General features: G+C 39.6%; 1 protein-coding gene and 1 pseudogene across 2 annotated transcripts in view; one reads left to right on the forward strand and one right to left on the reverse strand.

The window, feature by feature from the left end:
- The window catches only part of LOC105537441 (NXPE family member 4), a 58,948-nt gene extending 39,563 nt beyond the window's left edge, over nucleotides 1–19,385 (reverse strand). The window contains exons 1-5 of one of the 2 annotated variants that reach the window (XM_011977048.1): nucleotides 19,217–19,385; nucleotides 18,282–18,387; nucleotides 5,924–6,657; nucleotides 5,361–5,422; nucleotides 3,709–3,915 (exon numbers count right to left, since the gene is read on the reverse strand). In XM_011977048.1, coding sequence (XP_011832438.1) covers nucleotides 3,709–3,915; nucleotides 5,361–5,422; nucleotides 5,924–6,657; nucleotides 18,282–18,377 — 1,099 coding nt within the window. In that variant the 5' untranslated portion in view covers nucleotides 18,378–18,387; nucleotides 19,217–19,385. The remainder of the gene's footprint in view (nucleotides 1–3,708; nucleotides 3,916–5,360; nucleotides 5,423–5,923; nucleotides 6,658–18,281; nucleotides 18,388–19,216) is intronic. The other variant, XM_011977047.1, reaches the window with a different exon arrangement.
- Nucleotides 6,900–8,341, forward strand: LOC105537440 (annotated as a pseudogene).
- Nucleotides 19,386–24,420: the final 5,035 nt, after the last annotated feature.

Raw genomic sequence — 24,420 nt, forward strand, 5'->3', positions numbered from 1 at the left:
TCATGACCAAGAACCCAAAAGCAAATGCAACAAAAACAAAGATAAATGGATGGGACTTAATTAAACTATAAAGCTTCTGCATAGCTAAAGATATAATCAGCAGAGTTAACAGACAACTCACAGAGTGGGAGAAAATCTTCACAATTTATACATTCAACAAAGGACTAATATCCAGAATCTACAAAGAACTCAAAGAAATCAGCAAGAAAAAAACAATCCCATCAAAAAGTGGGCTACAGACATGAATAGACAATTCTCAAAGGAAGATACACAGATGGTGAACAAACATATGGAAAAATGCTCAACATCACTATCAGGGAAATGCAAATCAAAACCACAATGTGATACCACCTCACTCCTGTAAGAAAGGCCATATTCAAAAAATCAATAGATGTTGGCATGGATGCAGTAATGAGGGACCACTTTTACACTGTTGGTGGGAATGTAAACTAGTGCAACCACTATGAAAAACAGTGTGGAGATTACTTAAAGAACTAAAAGTAGATCTACCATTTGATACAGCAATCCGACTTATTGGCATCTACCCAGAAGAAAAAAATCATTAGTGTACAAAGATACTTGTACACTCATGTTTATAGCAGCAGAATTTGCAATTGCAAAAATATGGAACCAGCCCAAATGCCCATCAATCGATGAGAGGATAAAGAAAATGTTTTATTTGTATATATATAATATAAGATGTTATATATATTATGTATAAAATGTTGTATATATATAAAATATTGTATATACACACACATACACACACTATGGAGTACTAGTCAGCCATGAAAAGGAATGAAATAATGGCATTTGCAGCAACCTGGATGGAATGGGAGGCTATTATTCTAAGTGAAGTAACTCAGGAATGGAAAACCAAACATCGTATGTTCTCACTCATATGTGGGAACTCAACTATGAGAATGCAAAGACCTAAGAATGATACAGTGGACTTGGGGGACTCAGAGGAAAGGTTCAGGGTTGATGAGGGATAAAAGACTATACTCTGGGCACAGTGTACACTTGTCGGGTGATGGGTGCATCACTATGTCAGAAATTACCACTAAAGAACTTATCCATGTAACCAAACACCACTGGCTCCCCAAAAACCTACTGAAATAAAAAAATAAAAAATTAAAAAAATGTATGTAAATGTGAGAGATTATGTTCATGCTACCTTACAGAATCATGTGGAATCTAGTGGAGTGGGGATGGAAAGGTAGTGAAGTAACTTCCTTGGAGGATTATGTGGTCAGTTTTGTAGATATTATTTTTGTACATTTTGTTGACTGTAGACTAAACTCATTTGAGGATAGAGAATGGTACTAATTGATGGTCTTTTCATAAAAAAATATGTAAACCCTATTTCCCCAGCCACTGTTTAAATTCCCTCAAGACTGAAACTATATTCTGTACTTCTGTGTTTCCTTCACATATGCATGGGATAATATTAAGTGCCTTACTATAATAATAAGTATTACTAGTCATTTGTGGAACCCTTTACAATATACAAAGCATTTATTTGGACTGATCTATCCATTAACCTCAAGGATCCCCTCGTGTATATTTAATTGACACATGAATAGAATGAAATGAAGTTCTTCCATTTTCATCATATTAATTAGACTTTTACCAGAACAGCAGGGCTAACTGCCTTGTAGTTAGAACTTTTGAGGAAAATGTGCAGAGAAGGATTATTGATGCTTTGTAACACGGGATTGTCTTAGAAGCAAAGGGCTATGTTTGAAGTCTTAACCCAGTGAGGCTGGAAAACAGAGATGCTCTAGAGTAAGTTGGAGGAAAATGGTAGAGCTATTTTCTTCACTCTGCTTCCAACTTACTTCAGTTTTCTTTTCCAAATCACACTCTGGCCATAGAATTTAACTTTTAACACAATGTACAACAGTTGTTTTTCTATGACAAATTAAAAGATGAGTTGAAGAGGTAGGTAACTCCATAACTCAGTCCTTTATATGACCTAAGAGAATCACTGTTATGGAATGTGATGCTAAAGGCTGTTACTAGACCCTGAATTTTGTAGATGAGGTAATTGAGGTTTCCCTAGGAGTTTAGTCATTTACCAGAGATCACAATTTAAAGCTCTTTGAGTTGACAATTTAAACCTTCTGTTGAGAATTTTTCTTATAACTTAGAACTAAGGCCCTACCAATTTTCCTACTTTTATTGGATCAACTTTCCTTCTAAGTTTGAGATCATGAGTGGCCTCATTTTGGGAAGGCCAGGATGGAGCCACAGCTACTGCATTTCTCTCAGTGATGAGAGCCAGGATCCGGGGTCATAGAGGGACAGCCAATAGTGGTTTTGTAGGTGAGGTTGCTAAAGTCTACTAGCAAATTCGGAGTTATTACTGGTGCACTCTTGGTTTAGTAAATAGAGCAACTGAACTAGGATTTTAGCAATTGGATTCTATTCCTGACCCTTAAATTAAGTAATGATAACAATTGCAATGGCTATTGGTTTTTTGGGCACTTTCTATGTGCCACTACGCCTTGCAATGTGTTAAATACTTTATATCCATTACTTCACTTAATCTTCTATACAAACTTGTATTAGTCTGTTTGCATTGCTATAAAGGAATACCTGAGGCCGGGTAGTTTATAAGGAAAGGAGGCTTATTTGGCTGATGGTTCTGCAGGTTGTACAAGCATGGCATCAGCATCTGTTCAGCATCTGGTGAGGCCAGGAAGCTTTCAGTCATGGCAGAAGGGAAGGGGAGCCAGTGTGTCACATGGTGAGAGAGGGAGCAAGAGAGATGCCAGGCTCTTTTAAGTAACCAGTTCTCACATGAACTGACAGAGCAAGAACACACTCATTACCATGGGGAGGGCACCAAGCCATTCATGAGAGATTCACCTCCATAACCCAAACACTTCCCACTAGGTCCCACCTCTGGTGTTGGAGATCATGTTTGAACATGAGATTTGGAGGGGATAATCATTTAAACTATATCACTATTATTATTCCTGGTTGATTGATGAGAAACACCAGGCAGGGAAAATAAATAACATGCCCAAAGTCATTGTTTCTAAATAGCACAGCCTAGGTCTGTTAGACTCCAAACCCATACTTTACTTGTGCCTACCTGATGCAGTCTATTTCACTTCTGACATCTGTTCTCTTAGGTAATGATGACAGTAATGATACCTTACACAAAAGAGAACTTAACCATGTGAGAAGCAATATTCTAAATGCATTGTATGGATTACCTTATTTTACCAGATAGAAATTCTTTTCATCTTTAGTTGACAGATGAGAAAACTGAGGGATGGAATGGTTATATAACTTGTTCAAAGATAGGAGGTAGGGAAGTCAGGTTTTGAACCCAGGCTGTCTGGTTTTAGAATCATACCCTTAATCATTATGCTGGTTCTAGAAGCTGGACAATTTAATATCTTAAGTTATCTTTGGCTCCATCAATAGTTTTCTGAGCCTACTGGGTACATACTGAAGTGTGAATTCTGCAGAGATAGGGATATAGTAAACCTTTTTCTATGCTGGTTTCCCTCCAGTTAGATAGCTGTCTTTTTTTTTTAAAGGAAAGATAACAATGCCTTGTGAAAAATTTTGGTGTGTTGTGATTGAGGAATATGAAAAATAAAGAGGCATTTCCCATATTCCCTTTTCCCCTTTGAAATGGAAAGGAAGTTTTTGAAAGGGGTAAGAATTATAACTTAGACTGAGGCATACTGTTGATACTGGCTTTGAAGTATTCCATCCACTGGCGGATCGTGGAATCTCCCATTAGATATATGAGCTTTCCTCTCAGGCATTCCTTCATTTTGACTGTAGCCAAACTACAGGAGACAGGATTCCATGTGTTTCTCCAGACATGCCCACTGGGGATTGTGGATGTCATTCCAACCTTGCATTTCTCTTTCTTTGCAACTGTTTCTTCTGCCAAAGAATCAGTAAGATAGAATCTTCTAAGACATCAAATTACCCATCAGTATTTATTAAGAGCCTTCTATCCTCTAAGTATCCTAAGAGGGGGTAAGGGTGGTGGAAATGGTGGAAAAAGTCTTATTGAAGTATTCTCTTAATGGAACAGATTTTTTTTTTAATAAAAATTTTTCTGTGATGTGAATTTCCTAAATAATGTGCATTAATGTTCATTATAAGAGTATATGTTTCCTCCTAGAAAAAAATGACTTTCTGGGGGAAAATTTAAGTTATCAATTCTTGCATAGGAATGGAAGCTCAATTATCCTATCATTTTAGCTCACTTTACCCCTAAGTTTGTCACACTGTAAGTGTCTTAAATGCCATCATCAAAATACAAATCCTTTGAGTTAAATAAAGGTGATATAAAAAATACTAACAACTAGTTTGACTTGGGAACTGGACAATCCAAATGAATATGGCTATAGGCTGTACAGTGTCTTGGAGGTCCAAGATGGGCCAGGGATTAACCCCTCAGTCTTGGAGGGGTTTAGAAGAGTCTTGGAATCCAAGTGTTGAGGTAGGCATGATGGTGAGGAAGCCATGATGGTGAGGAAGCCATGATGGTGAGGAAGCCATGATGGTGAGGAAGCCATGATGGTGAGGAGCCCATGGCAGGTTTGGGGCAGTGATTATTAATCAACCGAGAGAAGTAGTTTAATATTTTAATAACTGGTATGCGTGTACTCGTGTATGTGTAGTGAAAAACAACATTTCTACATCTAGGTACGTATTTACACTTCGGTGTAGGTAGGTTTATCAGTGATTAGCAAGGCTTTCTTTCTTTTTTTTTGTGATTAGCAAGGTTTTAATGCTGAACTTGCAGAGACATAAAAGCTCTTGCCTTGAATCATTTTAGATAGGAGTTTCCTAGGCTATTTGGACTCAAAGAAATTGGAGAGTAATTAGTAAATGTAAGTGTGGAAGTTCTATTTTGTATGCTAACAATTGTTTGAAAGGTGGCAAAGATCCAGAGGGAAGGATTATAATAAATTGACACCCAGATGGCAGGTTGGAAACCTCTAGATGGTGATGGGCTAGTGGTGATGTGGGAAGAGGTGATGGCAGTGGTATGAAGAGGGGTGTTGTGGTGAGGTAAAGAACTAGGTACAGAATTGGGAAAGAGTTAACGCTTAAAGGTTATTGTATAAATTGGGCAGGGAATTCACTGACTGACAAATAGACTGATGATGAGAGTTACAGTTACTAAAATAGGCTTATGATATCCCGGTGATTCAATTATTCACTCACCTAGATAACTGGTGTCTTGGCCAACCTTAGATAAGCCAGATGAACAGAGTGCTGATAGGACTGAAACAGTGAACAAATCCAGTAGAAAGAAGAAACCCTTTAAATGAGTCTAAAACTAGGCACCACCCACCAAACACAGGAGTACTTACTGTTGCATTTGGAGACACTAATCGTATTGAATTTTTCCATAATCTCTACACCCACATTTGACCTTAAAGACACAAATACAGAAATTAATCTGTAGGTGGCCTCAAATCAGGAAACATACAGAAACTAGATTATCCAGTGCCTCAGTTATTTCTTAGAGATAAGTCAATTATTATGCCTACAGTTTCAGGCCATTTAGTAAATTTCCATTTCTTTGCCTATTAGGCTATGGGATACAGTTACCCGGAAGGCATGTAAGAGGATTTATTGAGATGCAGAAAAAATGTATTAGAGCACACACACATATACAAATGTGCATTTCTCATTTTCTTTTAGTTTTTATTCTGTATATATTTTTATCTCATTGATAAGAATTAAATATTCAAAAAGTTCGTGGATTACTAGAGAATGGGCACTGTCTCTAAATGAATTCACAGATCCTTTCCCAAAAGGTTCTTACTAAAGACACCCAAAATTGATGCACTCACAAGACTTTTCTTTGGATCAGTATATAGGCCAAATCACAATATTTGCACACGTAGTCTCAAGAAGTAATTATTTTTACCTTTCAAAGAGGCTCTTTTCTTGTTTGCTAAGATAAGAAACTTTCTTGTTCTCAGAATGCATATGAGTGAGTGCAGCACAGGGCATGTGCTGAGGCCTCACACAGTAGAAGGCTTCTTGGTCTCTGTTGTCCAGGTACTGGCACAATTCAGCATTTGTGTTTAGGATCAGGCCACATTCAGAGTGGACTTGGGAAGTGCCATTGACGAACTGGCCAATGAAGATCACCCTATCATAGCCTTGGTTCCTTGCACTCCAGAGTGCTGACACCCCTTCACTGGGGTGGATGAGCAGTAGAGACAGGGAGACCTGGCCCTCCCAGAATAGAGTGAAGCTGACCAGGTAGGTACCATTGTTGAAGTCAGTCACCTTTCCTGAAGCACCTGCCATCAGGGCTGGGGAGGACATCCTGGCCCTCAGGAAATCCCCACCATATTGCTTCCTGTGTCCCAAGTGGTCCCTCATTTCCAGCAGGATGTCCAGCTGGTCTCCCCTGCAGTACGTATCTCGAGGGTTGAGGATGGTGGCTGTGCTGTGTGTGGCGCTGGTAGTGGTGTTCATGTGGGTGAAAGGTCTGGGTGGGATTTGCTGATCTAGTTTCTCTATGATTTCCTTTATTCTGAGTTCAGTCTCTGTTAGTGGCTTTAATGGTATCAGTGGTGCTTTAAGGAATAAGGACTTTATGGAATTGTTCCAGTGATGGAGGAAGATGGGTAAGTTTAGAGCAGACCAAATCTGAAATGACAGCAAATGTGATATGAGATGGATAAATTTAAAGCATACCTGAGCTGAAATGAGAGGAAGTGTAACATGCTATGAAATTAACCTGTTCCTAGTTCTGTTCCTGTCATTTTTACTTATTATGATTTTCAATATTTATTTACATGCTATTATCAATGTTATTTAAATTATCCAATAAGAAGACATAGAACGGAGAATGACTGACAGGAGGGACAGAGGGACAGGAGGTGAGCAAGATGGCGCAAAGGCAGGGCACCAGGAGGAAAGTCTGTTACTACTATGATAGGGATATTGGAAATTACTATTATGGACAAGCCCACCCAAGGAAGCCTCACTGAATCTGCATGACTCACAGTTTGCTGCTCAACTATGGGTTCTACTGAAAAATGGAAACCCTCACCCTCACAAAGCCAATGCTGAGGAGATGACCAAGTACCACAGTGATTACTGCATTAAATTATTGTGCTCCATCTGTCCAGATTACGTGTCCGAGCACAGCAAGCAGATGCGGAGATTTAATGTTAGTGAGGACTGTCCAGTATCTGATGGCCTGTTTGACTTCTGTCAGTTGTCTACTGGTGGCTCTGTGGCAAGTGCTGTGAAACTTAATAAGCAGCAGATGGACATTGCTGTGAATTGGGCTGGGGGCCTGCACCATGCAAAGAAGTTCAAGGCATCTGGCTTCTGTTATATCAGTGATACAATCTGGGCCACCCTGGAACTGCTGAAGTATCACCAGAGGGCGTTGTATGTTGATGTTCATATTCACCATGATGATGGCATGGAAGAGACCTTCTATATTACAGGCCAGGTCAGGACTGTGTCCTTTCATAAATATGGAGAGTACTTCCCAGGAAATGGGGACCTATGGGATATTGGGACTGGCAAGGCAGATATTATGCTGTTAACTGTCTGCTCCTAGATGGGATTGATTATGAGTCCTGTGAGGCCATTTTGAAACTGGTCATGTCCAAAGTAATAGAGATGCTCCTGTCTAGTGTGGTGGTCTTATGGCATGTCTCAGATGCCTTGTTTAGGGATCAGTTAGATTGCTTTAATCTGACCATGAAAGTGCATGCCAAGTGTATGGAATTTGTCAAGAGCTTCAACCTGCCTATACTGTTGATGGCAGAAGGTGGTTACACCATTTATAACGTTGCTTAGTGCTGGAAATAAGAAATAGCTGTGGCTCTGGATATGGAGATTTCTAATGAGCCTTCATACAATGACTAGTTTGAATACTTCAGACCATATTTCAAGCCCTACATCAGTCCTTCCAATATGACTAACTAGAACACTAATGAGTACCTGGAGAAGATTAAATAATGGCTGTTTGAGAACCTAGTAATGCAGCCCCATCCATCTGCAGTCCAAATGCAGGTGATTCCTGAGGATGCTGTCCCTCAAGAGGGTGGCATTGAGAATGAAGAAGACCCTGACAAGCATCTCCATCTGTTTCTCTGACAGACGAATTACCTGTGAGGAAGAGTTCTTCGGTTCTGATGAGGAGGGAGAGGGTGGCCGCAAGATCTCTCCCATCTTCAGAAAATCCAAGAAGGTTAAAACAGGATGAAAAAGAGAGACTCAGAGATGAAGAAAGAAGTCACAGAAGCGGAGAAAAACAAAGGAGAAGAAGCCAGGAGCCAAAGAGGTCAAGGACCAGGTCAAGCTGGCCTGAGGAAAGCTCTCCAGCTCTGGCTTCCTGCCTAGTCCCCAATCTTTCTCTCCCAAACCCTCAGATTTTATGTTTTCTATTTCTCCAGGTATTCATATAAAATTTATTAAATATAAATAGCTCCAGGGACTAGACAGAAATCAAGACCCTGAGCCCAGGGCAGCTGTGCTGGGTGAGCTCTTCTAGGAGCTGCCCTGCCACCCATCCCTCCGCAGGTCTTAACTCCGAAGCATAAAAGGTGCCAGGTCTGGGTGAAAGGAATACTTTTGTGCAAACATGAGACAAAATACTGAAATGCCAAGTGCCTGCTTAGTAGCTTTGGAAAGGTGCCTTTATTGCACATTCTAAAAGGGGTGGCTGGGTCTTCAAGGATGCCCTGTTCTTTTCAGGCTCCTAAAGTAACATCAGCCATTTTTAGTTTGGTTCCATTCTCATACCTTCTCACTGGCCTCAAGTGAGCCAGGAAACTCACACTGACTGCTATTCATCTTCCCCCAGTTCTGCAGGTGGAGGATGGTAGGCTAGTGTCCTGCCCTCCTCCACCTGCAGAATTGGGGGAGTTTTGAGATACTATTTTTATCTTTGTGAGACTGTAATAAAATGGTATATTTCTATACTCCCTGCCCCAAAGACATAGAATGGTTGAGTAGATTATAAAAAAACAAGACCCAATTCTATCCTTCTGCAGGAGATTCACTTCATCTTTAAGGACACATATAGACTGAAAGTGAAGTAATGGAAAAAGATATTCCATGCAAATGGAAACCAAAAGAGAGCAGGAATCACTATATTTATATCAGATACATTGGACTTTAAGTCAAAAACTGTAAAAAGAGAAAAAGAAGGTCATTGTGTAATAATAAAGGGATCAATTCATCAAGAGAAATATATATATAAATATATATATACACACATTTAACATTCAGAACACCTAAATATATAAAGGGAATGAAACAGGAGCTAGAAAGAAATTATTTAGGTAGACAGTGAAGGTAAAGGAGTCCTTGGCAAGGCTTCCCTTTTTAACAAAAAGGAGCCCCCAAGTCATTTCTTTTCTAACAAAGAGCAGCCCAGAAAATCAAGCTGCAAACATAGATAAGCAAGCTGAAAGCTTGTATGGTGAATGCTGGCAGCTGTGTCAATAGAAAAGGGCTAACTGAGGGCCAGGCATGTTCAACATGGAGGCCCCATCTTCCATTTTCTTTGTCACAATGTGTACAGTAAAAAAGCAGGCAACATGGAGCTGGCCAGGTAGAGAATCCATCTGCATAATAAAAGATTAGAGTGGGACAGCCAACTTCTTCACGTGCTATGCAAATGGCACACCTGGTCTGACCAATATTTCTTGCCCTATGTAAATCAGACACTACCTCCTCAAGCTCATCTATAAAATCTCCTGCACTTCACTGTGGACCAAAAGACCCACTCAAGACTCCTCTTTCTACAGAAGAGAGCTTTTCTCTTTCTTTTGCCTATTAAACCTCTGCTCATAAACTCATTCCTTGTATGTCCATGTCCTTGATATGAGACAACGAACCTTGGGTATTATCCCAGATGAACAATGCCATTTCATTGTGGGGGCCCACCTGGGATCTGAGGAAGATTCATTGGAAGGGTGAGTGTAGGAGTGGACCCTAACTCCTTCATTTCAAGGCCATCTGCTCTCCATTTTTAAAATCAAACCAAATACTGGGCCCTCAATCAACCATTTAAAAAGTTAGCATGGCTACCAGCCTTACAAGACTCGGGACAGACTTGCCAGGGAGAACTTAGCTAATCTCCCCGTATCCTCAGGGTGCTGGGAATGTTGACTTTGCTTCTAATTGGTTTCCTTTTACAGAGAGCCTAGCTGTCATGTGGGACTGGAAGAGGTCAAGAGGCACTGAAGGTTCCTGGCCAGGGAGACACCTTGGTGTTACCCGAAGGCTTCTGGACTAATTCCAGCCTCCAACAGCCTGGTGGATGATGGCAACAGGATCTTCAAGCCTTTTCTATTGCAAATTTTCTCCCTTCCTATCCGCAAATTCCATGTCTCCTACCCACTCTCTATATGCAATGCTTTGACAATTTTTACAATTCAGTAAAGTAATCCTGTTAGGCAAGATCAGGAAATGCTATAGTACCTGGGAATATAGCTCATGGGATTACTGTTTTTGTGATTTTCTAGGCAGAGAGGGCGTCCTTCCCTCCCCCACATCCCCTGTGAACATCTTTCTCTTTACCCTTGGTCTGGAGAGCACATTGTACTTCAAGGTCAACAACACCACCTAGTGAAGTAGGAACCCTATCCCATTAGGCATATTACTGGCCATTTGCCAAAACACTCTTAGCTTCCTAATTCTTGCTTTTTGTGCCCCTCTACTAGATACCAGGCTTTATGCTCCTTCTGTGAACAAGAAAACTCTGCCTTCAACAATGAGGAGAAAAAGGTCCTCCAAAACCAAATTTTAGTCTCAACACGGTCCCATCAGCAGGAAAACCACCATTTGGTTCCTATGTTCTTTTAAAGCACCTATTCTGCCTCCACTTAAAATGGTACTTAAATAGTAAGGGGAATTTAATTCTGGAAGTTAACCAGAGCCACTGCCTAAGAATAAATATTTTAGTACAGGCCATAATAGCAAATTGTACAGCTCAAACCTGCATTCTCTCTCCGTTAAAGGGCATTGCCCAAATGTAAGTGTAACACAGTCTCTCTCGAGATCCATTTATTGGGAGTCATGCAGATCACACAAGTCTAGGAAGTCAAAGGGAAATCACCAGCAGAGGACTAGAATCACATGGGTGAGCATGACTAATCCCAATTGATTGGTTCCTCTGGTTTCATTGCTGAGGGTTATGCCTGCATCAGTGGATGGCACCTTTAAAGGATGCCAAGGCTCAGGGAGCCAAGGAGGGAAAACAGTTGGGGGGATGCCCTCCACTGTCTTCCCCTCCACCCTAGGCCTTTCCTAAGGAAAGGAAGGTGACTAAAGGGACATCTTTTTTCTTGCTTCTCTTTCTAGATGAATAACAGACTATCTTTGGTCTGCACTCCTCTAGAGTGCTTTCTGAAGCACTGAGATTCCTTTGACCCCAAGACTCTGAAGAAAAAGTGGCTCATTTTCTTTTGCACAAGGGTGTGGCCCTCTTACAATCTTCAACCAGCCTGGCCTACAGAGGGGAGCCTTGGTTTTAATACTATCCAACAATTAGATGTTTTCTGTAGACGGGATGGCAAATGGTCAGAGATCTCTTATGTACAGGCTTTCTTCACCCTGTGAGACAACCCAGAACTTTGCAAGCATTGCACAATCAGCTCAGCTCTTTCAGCAGTCATATCAGGAGGACTCAATGGGAATGATTCCCCAGAACTAGAGAAGCAACCTCCAGGGGAACTATTTGAGGCAACTATTGAGTGTCTAGGCTCTTCTTGTCCTCCCTCTCTGAGGCCCCCTCCAGCTGTGCCATCAGGTCCTTCAGCTCCACCATTTCCAAAACTCCCCACTACCCCAGCTTCACTCTTACCCTTACAGGATATGCTCAATGGAGGTGATGTCACTAGGGTTCCCTTCTCATTGCAGGATCTTAGGCAAATAAAGGGAGACTTAGGCCGATTTTCTGATGACCCTGATAGGTATATAAAAGCTTTCCAAAATTTAACTGAGGTGTTTAACCTCTCATGGAGGGATGTTATGCTGCTCCTAAGCCAGTCCCTAACTGCAGCTGAAAAACAGGCAGCTCTGCAGGCAGGAGAGAAATTCGAAGATGAACAATATGTCTCCTATAGTAGGCCAAAAGGGAAAAAAAGAAAATAGGGAAAGTGAAGAAATAGGGGAAGCATCATTCCCAATAGGAAGAGAGGCACTACCTCTTGACCACCTTGTTTGGAACCCCAGTGACATTACAGATGAATAGAAAAGGAAATACCTTTTAATGTGTATACTGGGGGGCCTATGAAGAACTAGGGCCAAACCTCTTAAGTACTCTAAACTGTCCATGGTAAACCAAAATCCAGAAAAGAATCCCACAGCCTTTATGGAAAGGCTGAAAGAAAGAGGCACTAATAAAACACACCTCCTTGTCCCCTGATTCAGTTGAGGGACAGCTCATTCTAAATGACAAGTTTATTACACAGGCAGCTCCCAATATTAGAAGGAAACTACAGAAGTAGGCTATAGGGCCAGACAGCATTTTGGAGAATCTCCTGAGGGTGGCCACCTTGGTCTTTTATAGTAGGGACCAGGAAGAGGCCCAGAAAAAAGAGACGAAACACAAGAGAAGGACTGAGGCTATGGTAGCTGCTTTGCAGGCTTGCAAAGTCTGGGATCCCTGAGGTGCATCTGTGAGTTGCTATCAATGTGGGAAGTCAGAGCACTTTAAAAAGGAGTGCCCAGGAAGCAAGAAGAAGCCACCTCAACCCTCTCTAGCCTGTGACAAGGACCACTGGTGATCAGACTGCCCCCAGAGATGGAGGTCAACAGGTTCAGAACCAGTCTCAGAGATGGTCCAGTAGGACTGGACTGATGGGTCCCGGGGCTCAAGCCCTGGCTCCAGTGGCTCAAACTGCCATTACAGCACAGGAGTCCAGGTAATTCTGGAAACTGAAGGAAGGAAGGTGGACCTCCTTCTGGACACCAGAGCCAGCCTCTCTTTTCCCCTCTATAATCGAGGCCTACCCTCTTCCCATAGCATGAGAGGTGAGGGGTGTCTCAGAAAAACTCTAATCTGATATGTCTTTCTCAACCCCTTAGTTGCAGTTGTGGGGACATATTTACATGTGCCTTTTTAATCATGCCTGAAAGTCCCACTCCTTTATTAGGTAGAGACATTCTAGCTTGCATGGGGGCCAGCCCCAGGAAAAACTCTTTTTCTCCTCCAGTGGAAGCTAATATCAATCCAGAAGTCTGAGCAACTCAAGGAAGAACAGGTTGAGCTGTAACCACTATTTCAGTCTGGATCTATCCTAATGATCCCACTTTTTTTCCTAATCAGAGACAATATCGCCTAAAGCCAGAAGCTAAGAAAGGGCTAGAAGCCGTTATTAATAACCTGAAGATGCAGGGCTTCCTTAAACCCTGTAACAGTCCCTACAACACCCCAGTATTAGGAGCACAAAAACCCAATGCAGAATGGAGGTTCATTAATAAGGCCATAGTCTCAATCCATCTGGTAGTACCTAATCCCTATACCTTGCTAATCCAAATACCTGCGGGAACTAAATGGTTTACAGTCCTAGATTTAAAGGATGCCTTTTTCTGCATACTGTTACATCCTGACTCTCAATACCTGTTTGCCTTTGAAGAATCCCTCTGGCCAAACTGCCCAGTTAAAATGCATGGTGCTGCCTCAGGGATTATCCCTCATTTGTTTGGACAGAAGCATTGTCAAAGGACCTCTCTGAGTTTTCCCATCCTCAGGTAAGGGTCTTGCAATATGGGATGATATACTGCTCTGTGCCCCAACTGAGGAAACCTCCTGGGAAGGCACTAAAGCTCTTCTTAATTTCTTAGCTGACAGAGCATATAAGATTTAAAAATCTAAGGTCCAACTTTGCAAAACCTTGGTAAAGTACCTTGGTTTAGTGCTTCTGAAAGGATCAGAGCATTAGGGGAAGAAAGAATTAAGCCCATTTCCTCCTTCTCCCTCCCTAAAATCCTCAAGCAACTGACAGGATTTTGGGGCATTACAGGATTTTGCAGGCTATGGATAACTGGGTATGATGAGATAGGTCATCCTCTATATCACTTCATAAAAGAAACTCAAGTGGATAAAACTCATCTCCTAACCTGGAAACCTAAAGCTCAAAAGGCCTTTAGCCAGCTAAAGCAGGCCTTACTTAAGGTACCAACCCTCAGCCATCCTGTAGGGAGGACCTTCAATCTTTATGTATCAGAAAGGAAAGGAATGGGAATGGAAATTTTAATTCAGGCCTGAGGACCAGCCTAACAACTAGTGGGCTACCTGAGTAAGAAACATGATTTGGTGGGTGAAGGATGGCCAGCATGCCTCTGAGCAATGGCCATGTTGGCCCTACTGGTACTAGAGGTCACCAAACTATCCCTGGGAAAATGGCTTAACTGTTTATGCCCCCTATAATGTAGCAGGATTGCTGTCTTTTATGGTGAACCTTTGGCTAACAGACAGTTGGCTCCTTAACTATCAGGCTGTGCTGTTAGAAGGGTCAGCAGTTCAGTTAAAAACTTGTTCTTGCCTAAACCCAGCCACTTTCTTCCCCAAGAAAACTGGGGAACCTGAACATGACTGTGAGCAAGTTGTGGTACAGATCTATGAAGCCAGGGAGAATCTCAGGGAAACTGCCCTAGAAAATCCAGACTGGACCATCTTCACAGATGGCAGTTCCTTTGTAGAGCAAGAAGCCCGTAAGGCAGAATATCCAGTAGTCAACTCTGAATGATATTATTGAAAGTGCACCTCTCTATCCAGGCGTAAGTGCTCAACTAGCTGAACTGATAGCTCTTACAAGAACACTTGAATTAAGCAAGTGAAAGGTAGCTAACATTTACATTGACTCCAAGTATGCTTTTTTAGTTCTCCATGCTCATGCTACCATTTGGAAGGAAAGACACTTTCTTACCACTAATGAATCTACTATAAATTACCACCAGGAAACTAACAGATTATTATCCTCAGTTTTCCTTCCATGAGAGAGGTAGCAGTGATGCATTGTAAGGGACATCAGAAGGGAACAAAAGAAATAGCTGAAGGAAACAAGTTAGCAGATCAGGCAGCCAAGTCAGCAGCAAGAAAGCCTCATGGCATCAACTTGAAGCCCCTCTAACCTGGAAAGGCTCCATAAAAGAAATTAAGCCTCAGTACTCCCCTGCAGAAATAGAATGGGCCATTTCTCAAGGGTTTACTTTCCAGCTCTCAGGATGACTACAGTCAGAATATGGCAAACTCCACTTGCCATATGGAAAGTCCTTAAAATCTTTCACCAAATGTACCTCGAAACAATAAATTCCTCATGGAATTCCAGACCCCTGTATGATGTTTGCTAAAAGTAGTGACCTACAAATCTGTGGGTGAACAGGATATGTTTGGACTGACAGCCTTTGATGCAAGGATTATCTGAGATATTGACCAGGGTATATTATGTCCCTAATTTTTTGAAAGTCCATTTGTCAGGTGGACCCTTCTCATTTAACAAAAATCATATAATCATCTCAATAGAAAAGACATTTGATAACATTCAACTTTGCTTCAGATAAAAATATCTCAACAAATTAGGTATGGAAGAAATGTACCTCAAAACAATAAAATCCATGTATAACAAATCCACAGCTAACATCACATTCAATGTGGAAAAGTTGAAAGCCTTCTGCGATCTGGAACAGATAGTGCTGACCACTTTTTACCAGTTTCATTCAACATAGTATTGGAAGTCCTAGCCAGAGCTAGGACTAGAAGAAAATTAAGTCAGAGAAATAAATAAAGGGCATACAAATTGGAAGGAAGGAAGTTAAATTGTCCCTGTTTGCAGACCACATAAATTTATATTTAGAAAACCCCATAGACTTCAATGAAAAACTGTCAGAACTGATTTTAAAAACTCAGTAAAGCTGCAGGATACAAAATCAACATAAAAAAATCAGTAACATTTCTATACACCAATACCAAACAACCTGAAAAAAAATCAAGAAAGCAATTTCATTTACAGTAGCTACAAAAAAAAAAAAAATCCTAGGAATAAATTGATCTAAAGAGGTGAAAGATCTCTACAGTGAAAACTACAAAACATTGATGCAAGAAACTGGAAAACACACACACACACACACACATACACACACATATACACATACACACACACAAAATAGAAAGATATTCCATGTTCATGGGCTAGAAGAATAAATGTTAAAATGTTCAGACTACTAAAAGCAATCTACAAATTCAAGGCAAACCCTATCAAAATACTAATAATATTCTTCGTCAACATAGCAAAACAATCTTAAAATCTGTATGGAAACAAGATGCAGAATAGCCAAAGCTTTTCTGAGCAAAAAGAACAAAGCTGAAGGCATTATATTACCTGACTTCAAAATATACTACAAAGTTATAATAAACAAAAAAACAGTGTTATACTGGCATAAATATAGTCACATAGACCAATGGAACACAATAGAGAACACACAAATGAATCCACATATTTACAGTCATCTGGATTTTTGACAAAGTCATCAAGAACATACAATGGGGGAACAAAAGTATTTAAAATAAATGGTGCTGGAGAAACTGAATATCTATATGCAAAATAATGATATTAGACCCTTTTCTCTCACCATATACAAAACTCAGTTAAAAATGAATTAAATACTGATGTGTATGACCCAAAGTATGAAAATACTAGAAGAAAACATAGGGAATACTGTTCAGGACACTGGAGTAGCCAGAGGATTTTTGGATAAGACCTCAAATGCACCGAGAACAAAAGCAAAGATAGACAAATGGGATTATATAAAACTAAAAACTTCTTCACAGCAAAAAAAGCAATCAAGTGAGTGAAGAGTTAACCTCCAGAATGGGAGAAGATATTTGCGAACTATCCATCTGACAAGGGATTACTATCCAGAATATACAAGGAACTCAACCAACTCTATAGCAAAAAAAAATCTAATAATCCAATTAAAAAATGGGCAAAAGATCTGAATAGACACTTACCAGAAGAAGATATACAAATGGCAATCAGGTATATTACAAGGTGCTCAACATCATTGATCATTAGAGAAACACAAATCAAAACTACAATGTAATATAATCTCACTCCTGTTAAAATGACTTTTATCCAAAAGACAGGTAGTAACATATGCTAGTGAGGATGTGGAGAAAAGGGAACCCTTGTACACTGTTGGTGGGAAAGTAATTAGTACACCACTATAGAGAACAGTTTGAAGGTTCCTCAAAAAACTAAAAATAGAACTACCATATGATCCAGCAATCCCATGGCTAAGTATATACCCAAAAGAAAGGAAATCAGTATATCCAAGAGCTACTTGCACTCCCGTGTTTATTACAGTACTAATTACAGTAGCCATGATTTGTAAGCAGCCTAAATGTCCATCAACAGACAAATACACAAAGAAAATATGGTATACATACATAATGAAGTAGTATTCAGTTATAAAAAGAACAAGATTCTGTCATTTGCAGCAACATGGATGGAACTGGAGGTCATTATGTTAAGTGAAATAACATAAGGCACAAAAGACAAACTTTGCATGTTCTTTTTTATTTGTGGAAGTTAATAATTAAAACAATTGAACTCATGGAGATAGAGAGTAGAATGACGGCTACCAAAGGCTGGGAAGGGTAGTGGGGGCATGGAGGTGAAGTGGGGCTAGTTAATGAGTACAAAAATATGATTAGACAGAATGAATAAGATCTAGTATTTGATAGTATAACAGGGTAACTACAATCACCAATAATTTATTTTACATTTAAAAAATAGCGAAAAGAGTATAATTGTATTGTTTGTAGCACAAAGAAAAGATAAACTCTTGAGACAATGAATACCCCATTTACCCTGATGTGATTACTATGTATTGTATGCTTGTATCAAAATATCTCATCTACGTCATAAATACATACACCTACTTTGTACCCACAAAAATTAAAAATTAAAAACAAACAAATAAAAACCAAAAATACAGATATTCTGTTCTTCAGATGTTCCCTTAAAGAAAGTAAAAAGATGAGGTAAGCATTGCAAGAAGATAAGTGCAATGCATTTATTTGTGACAAAGAAAGAATGTGTATGTGTCAACACACACACAGTATTTATCCTCTCACATATTGCTTAATGATTATCAGGTATGTTGTTTGGTATCTAGCTGTTGAAACTCCCCTCCTATGATCTACAAGTCTTGTAGTTTAGCCTTTCCTAGAACAGATGAGGTAACAAGCAAAAATAAGCTTTTGTAAACCACATAAATAAAGCATTTCCTACCTTTGTGGAGTTCTGGAAAACTGTAAAAGTGATCCAGGAGGCTAATATAAACAACAGTGCCCACAGCGACTTATAATTTATCATACTTATTTTCATGATTAGGATCCTACAAGAGACAATACAAAAACAAGCACAAAAACATACAACAAAACAAAACAGAAAAGCAAACAAACGTGGGAAACATTTGAAATTTTTTTGACTCATGATTACTTTTTAGCCTCAGATAAATAACTCCCAGAAGTAAACCTTCACCCTCCAAGCTGTACTTGGTATCTCCCAGGTGCTCTCTTTTAGCTATCTGCTTGTACATTCTACAGAACAAATATTTCATGGAGCCCACTGTGAACTTTAAGAAATCGAGCAGCTAAGGGCCTGAAGTATGCAAGCTTGCTTGTGTCTAGATGAAGTCTCCAGACTATTTGTCACGTAACTATCAGGTTCCCTGTTCTATTCCCTTAAACTCAAGGGCAGACACAAAATACTCCAGCAAATATTGACACCGAGAACCACATGATTATAGTGCCTGTTGAATATAAATTAGTTTTTCTGTTTCATTAATGCCAATCTGTTAATATGTCCTCGTTTTCTGTTTTGGCAGGCTTTCTAGCACCTCTGAAGCTTGAAAAGAATTATTTTAAAACATTTCTTACTTAAAAAACAATTCAGGCCTTATCAGTATTTTTCTATGATTTATCTTAACATTTCTCTTTGCACTGGAATTCCAAGTTCTCTTTTAACTTGGAACTTTAAACTTTAACATCAGATTGCTTGAATGCTGCCCTTCTAAAACTTTCCATCCCTCAAAATTTACCCTCCTGTAGAAGCACCTTTCACCCCAGGTCCCTAGTTTATACATGGGCATTAGACATTTCTGCACCCAAAAATAAATGTTACACTTTTCCCTCACCCCCCCAATTTTACAAATATTTTCATACCTTTAGTTTGAAGACTGTTCAATCCCATACATAGACTCTCTGGCGAGCTAGGAGTTGAGGATTTCTTCTGAAGCCACCAGTGTGCTACTGGCATACCTCTCCTTTGTACCACAATAAACTGCAGATATAAGTTACAGTTTGTTTACCTTTAGCATGGATTCACAACCTTTTGCTTGTTTCAGCTAAGACAGAAGCGTCAGCTCTGTCAACTCCACCTTAAGGAGGGGCCTGGATCACAAACTGTAGTTATTAGCTCAAGCAGAGGCAGGAAGGAGAAATGAAGTGTTCTGCATAGTAGGCTATATGATTTCAAATTCCTAAAGTTTTATGAGTCTAATTCTAGTTACAATAAATAACTGACGAGAAAAAGAGTGTTGGATAAATAATTGTATTTAGTTAATACAATTTGATAAATGTTATAGTTACAATAAATAACTGATGAGAAAAAGAGCCAGAAGTTTGAATGATGGAGAGTAATCGTCAACCAAAAGTCAAACTTTCTAGTTTCCATCTGAGCGTTATCATCAAGACCCAGTTGGCAGGATTCAATTGCATATTATCTCATACATAGTAGGTTGCAATACAATTTGCTAAATTGAACTAAAAGAACCTCAAATATAACATAGGGAAGACAATAATATTAATCGCATCTGAGACTAACAGAGTGACAGCTTATAGTCATGGGTTTGAATCCATCTGGGATTTGTATTCTTGATCTGATGAAAACAGTGCTGGAAATAGCAGGCACCCAGACAGCTGCACCAGTGCCCACAGGAAGCAGTAACTGCTGGCCCTGTGGCTCCCTCCATGGGTTTATTACTGCTGCCCTTACCCAGGAGGGTAAACTTATTTAAGCATGCCCATCAATCTTTCCAGTCTTATGTTTTTAAAAAGATGGAATCAAGACCAATTTCACAACTGGTCTTCTTGTTTCAGATCTTGAAATTCTTCCAACATCTTTGATCCTGTTCTACCAAATTCGCTTTAACAATACTTCTTTATGTCTTTACATGATGACCTTTGGAAAAGCTGTTTTAACCTTATAAAACTGGGTCTATGATTGTCAAATTTTTCACTGAGGAGCCTGTAATAAGGAAAAAGTATTTGCAGTGGGTTTGGTTTGGCTGCTCCATAAAGGACTGATGCCAGCACCCACCCAAGTTCACAGTCTACTCTGAGACATATAGATTTATAGATTTTAATTTGGTTTGGTCACATAGATTTTGAAATCTAATGTTAACCTGGGATCTTTTTATGAGGTAGGCATAATAGATATGCTTGACTTAAAGAACCAAGAGCACAGAACAAAGTTTGAATGATTTGTGCAGGTCATCTGATGAACTTTGAAACAGGACTGAATCCAAGATTCCTGTCATTTTGATCTCTAACACTGTGTGTTTATAGTGTATATGTATGACAACGTAAGCACAAAGAACGAAAAGTAGGAAGTTGGAAAAACTATCCTGAAGTCTTTATACCATGTGTGAATTGGGATAACATTACTTGAAGATAGACTCTGATTAATTAAGAAAAATACTGTAACCCTAGTATAACCACTAAATATTTCTTTTAAAAAGTGGTATATATAATAAATCAACAATGAGGATTAGATGAAATAATAAAATATGTTTGGTTAGCCCAATAGAAGGAAAAGAAGGAAAAAAAGAAGTGGAACATGGAAAACTTCTGTCAATATATTCTTAAATTCAAATATATGAACAGTGATCTGAAATCGGAATGATATAAACCAGGGGTGGACAAACTTTTTCCATAAAGAATCAGATAGAAAATATTTTAGGAGAAAGAAACTATAAACAAGAAAATGTAATGGGTATATTAAAATTAACCTTGTGATATTCACAAGGATTAGAATTATCAGTATGCATTCAGAGTTTTTTGATGGATAAATATGCATTTGTATGTATACATGGGTTCATGCACACAGACATATATTTTCAAGCTCTGTCCATAGAGAAGCCCTAGAAGCAATGACACCTAGTGCCTAGACCTTGGTTTCTTTATTCTCCAGTAAAGGGAGCCAGAATTTCTTGGAGAAGTAGCTGGTTGATTCCATCACTTTGTCAGGGGATATGAGATGAGCCTAGAGCATCTCGTGGTGGTAGGAAATGTCTTTTAAAAAATGAAGGGACATGACAAAATGGTCCAGAAACTAACCTGAAAGAGCTCTTGATGACCAAAGTTGCAACAATTTGAGCCACAAAATAAATAACAATTGTTTTGGAATATATATTAGTCTACTCTCACATTTCAAAATACAATCATTGTTCTCACATTTCAAAATACAATCATGCCTTCCCAACAGTACCTCAAAGTCTTAGTGAATTTCAGCATTAATTCAAAAGTCCAAAGTCCAAAGTCTCATTTGAGACAAGGTAAGTCCCTTCCACCTATGAGCCTGTAAAATCAAAATCAAGTTAGTTACTTCCAAGATACAATGGGACTATGGGTGTTAGGTAAATGTTTACATTCTAAAAGGGAAAAATTGGCAGAAAGAAAGGGGCTACAGGCTTCATGCAAGTTCAAAACCCAGAAGAGCAGTCATTAAACTTCAAAGCTTCAAAATAATCTCCTTTGAACCCATGTCTCACATCCAGGGCACATTGATGCAAGGGATGGATTCCCAAGGACCTGGGCAGCTCTGCCCCTGTGGCTTTGCAGGGTTCAGTCCCTGCAGCTGCTCTCAAGGGCTGATGATGAGTGCCTTTGGTTTTTCCAGGTGATGAGTGCAAGCTGCCAGTGTATCTACCATTCTGGGGTCTGGAGGATGGTGGACCTTTTCTCACAGCTCCACTAGGCAGTGCCCCAGTGAGGACTCTGTGTGGGGGCTCAGGCCTCACATTTCCCCTCCACACTGCCCTAGTAGAGGTTATCTATGAGGGTTCCACTCCTGCAGCAGACTTCTGCCTGGACATCCAGGCTTTTCCATACATCCTCCTAAATCTAAGTAGAGTCTCTCAAGCCTCAACTCTTGCACTCTGTGCACCTGCAGGCCTAACACCCTGTGGAAGCCACCAAGGCTTATGGCTTGCACTCTCTAAAGCAATGGCTTGAGCTGTACCTGGGTCTCTTTGAGCCAGGGCTGGAGCTGGAGCAGCTGGGATGCAGGGACCAGTGTCTTGAGGCTGTGCAGGGTGATAGGGCCCTGGGCCTGGCTCACAAAACCATTCTTCCCTTCTAGGCTTACAGGTCTGTGATGGGAGAGGCTTCCACAAAGGTTTCTGAAATGCCTTTGAGGCCTTCTCCCCATTGTCTCCACTATTAGCATTTGACTCCTTTTTACTTATGCAAATTTCTGCAGCCTTCCTGAATTCCTCCCCTGAAAATGGCCATTTCTTTCTACCACATAGCCAGGCTGCGAATTTTTCAAACTTTTATACTTTGCTTCCTTTTTAATATAAGTTCCAGTTTTACATCATTTTTTGCTCATACATATGAGCATAGGTTGTTAAAGCAGCCAGGCTGCTTCTTGAACGCTTTGCTGCTTAGAAATTTCTTCTCCCAGATACCCTAAATCATCACTCTGAAGTTCAAAGTTCCACAGATCCCTAGGATGGGGGCACAATGCCTCCAAGTTCTTTGCTAAAGCATAATAAAAGTGACCTTTACTCCAATTCCCAATAAGTTCCTTATCTCCATCTGAAACCTCCTCAGCCTGGACTTCGTTGCCCATATCACTACCAGTATTTTGGTAGCAACAATTTAACAAGTCTCTAGGAAGTTCCAAAGTTTCTCTTATATTCTTATCTTCTTCTGGGCCCTCCACCTTCTGCCTGTTACCCAGTTAAAGTTGCTTCCACATTTTCAAGTATATTTTTGGCAGTGCTCCACTCCTCAGTACCAATTTTCTGTATTAGTCTGTTCTCACACTGCTATAAAAATATTTCAGACTGGGTAATTTATAAAGAAAAGAGATTTAATTGGTTTATGGTTCCACAGGCTGTACAGGGAGCATATGGTAGCTTCTGCTTCTGGGAAGGCCTCAGGGAGCTTTTACTCACGGCAGAAGGCAAAGTGGGAGCAGGTGTCTTACATGGCCAGAGTAGGAGCATGAGTTTGTGGAAGGGGCTACACACTTTTAAACAACAAGCTCTTGTGAAAACTCACTCACTATACAGTACCAGTTGGGGTTGGTGATAAACCATTTATAAGAACTCTGCCCCCATGATCCAATTACCTGCTACCAGGCTACAGCTCCAACACTGGGGATTACAATTCCACATGAGATTTGGGCAGGGACACAGATCCAAGCCATATCAGAATATAACCCATAGAATTAAAAAAAAAACCTATGAGTTCATATCTATAAAAGTAAATAATAGCATAAATAAATCGGGTAGAAGAAACAGCTGTTCCTCACAGAAGAATTCCAACTAACAAAGATGGCAAAAGTGAAGGAAATACAAAATGAGCATTAGAACTCTTCAGTAATAATTGCTGTACTCATTATCTGCTAACGAATACTAAAATCAGTGAAGAAAAATTTGAAGAAAAACAAGAGTTTAGTTCCACCAATATATTTGTAATTTCAAAGTTAAAAATAGTGACATTGGAGTGGAGAAAATCAATGAACATCTGCTTACCCAAGTGACGAAGGTTAACATAACCAGTAATAAGACATATATTGGTTGGCAATAATCTGCCAGACTTTTCTATAATTCAAAAACACATTTAAAAGTCAAAACAATCAAAAATCTTCTCAAGTTGAAAAAAAAAGTTATACATGAAATGACTCAGTTTCCTAATTCCTTCATTTACCAAATAGTCTGCCAAATAGTTAATCATTTCTAATAATAAGACACAAATGCTGTACTGAGAAGGGCATATCACGTCTATGGTATGCTTGACAACAATGTATAACTTCACTCTAATTATGAGAAAATTTTGGATAGAAAAAAAATTGACATTCTACAAAATACAAGTGGTTTGACATTCTACAAAATAACTAATTTTTCTAAAATGTCACAATCATGAAAAACCACGTAAGACTAAGCAACTGTCCCCAACTAAGGAGACATGATAACTAAATGCAATTTGAGATCCTGGATTGGGTCCTGAAATAGAAAAAGGATATTAATGGAAAAACTAGTAAAATCCAAAAAAAGTCTGTAATTTCATTGATAGTTGCTAGTGTACCAATGTTAATTTCTTAATTCTGAACATTTGGTGATAATTATGCAAGATGT

The sequence above is a fragment of the Mandrillus leucophaeus genome, unplaced genomic scaffold (genome assembly GCF_000951045.1).
Source record: "Mandrillus leucophaeus isolate KB7577 unplaced genomic scaffold, Mleu.le_1.0 Scaffold172, whole genome shotgun sequence".
Classification (NCBI taxonomy): Eukaryota; Metazoa; Chordata; class Mammalia; order Primates; family Cercopithecidae; genus Mandrillus; species Mandrillus leucophaeus.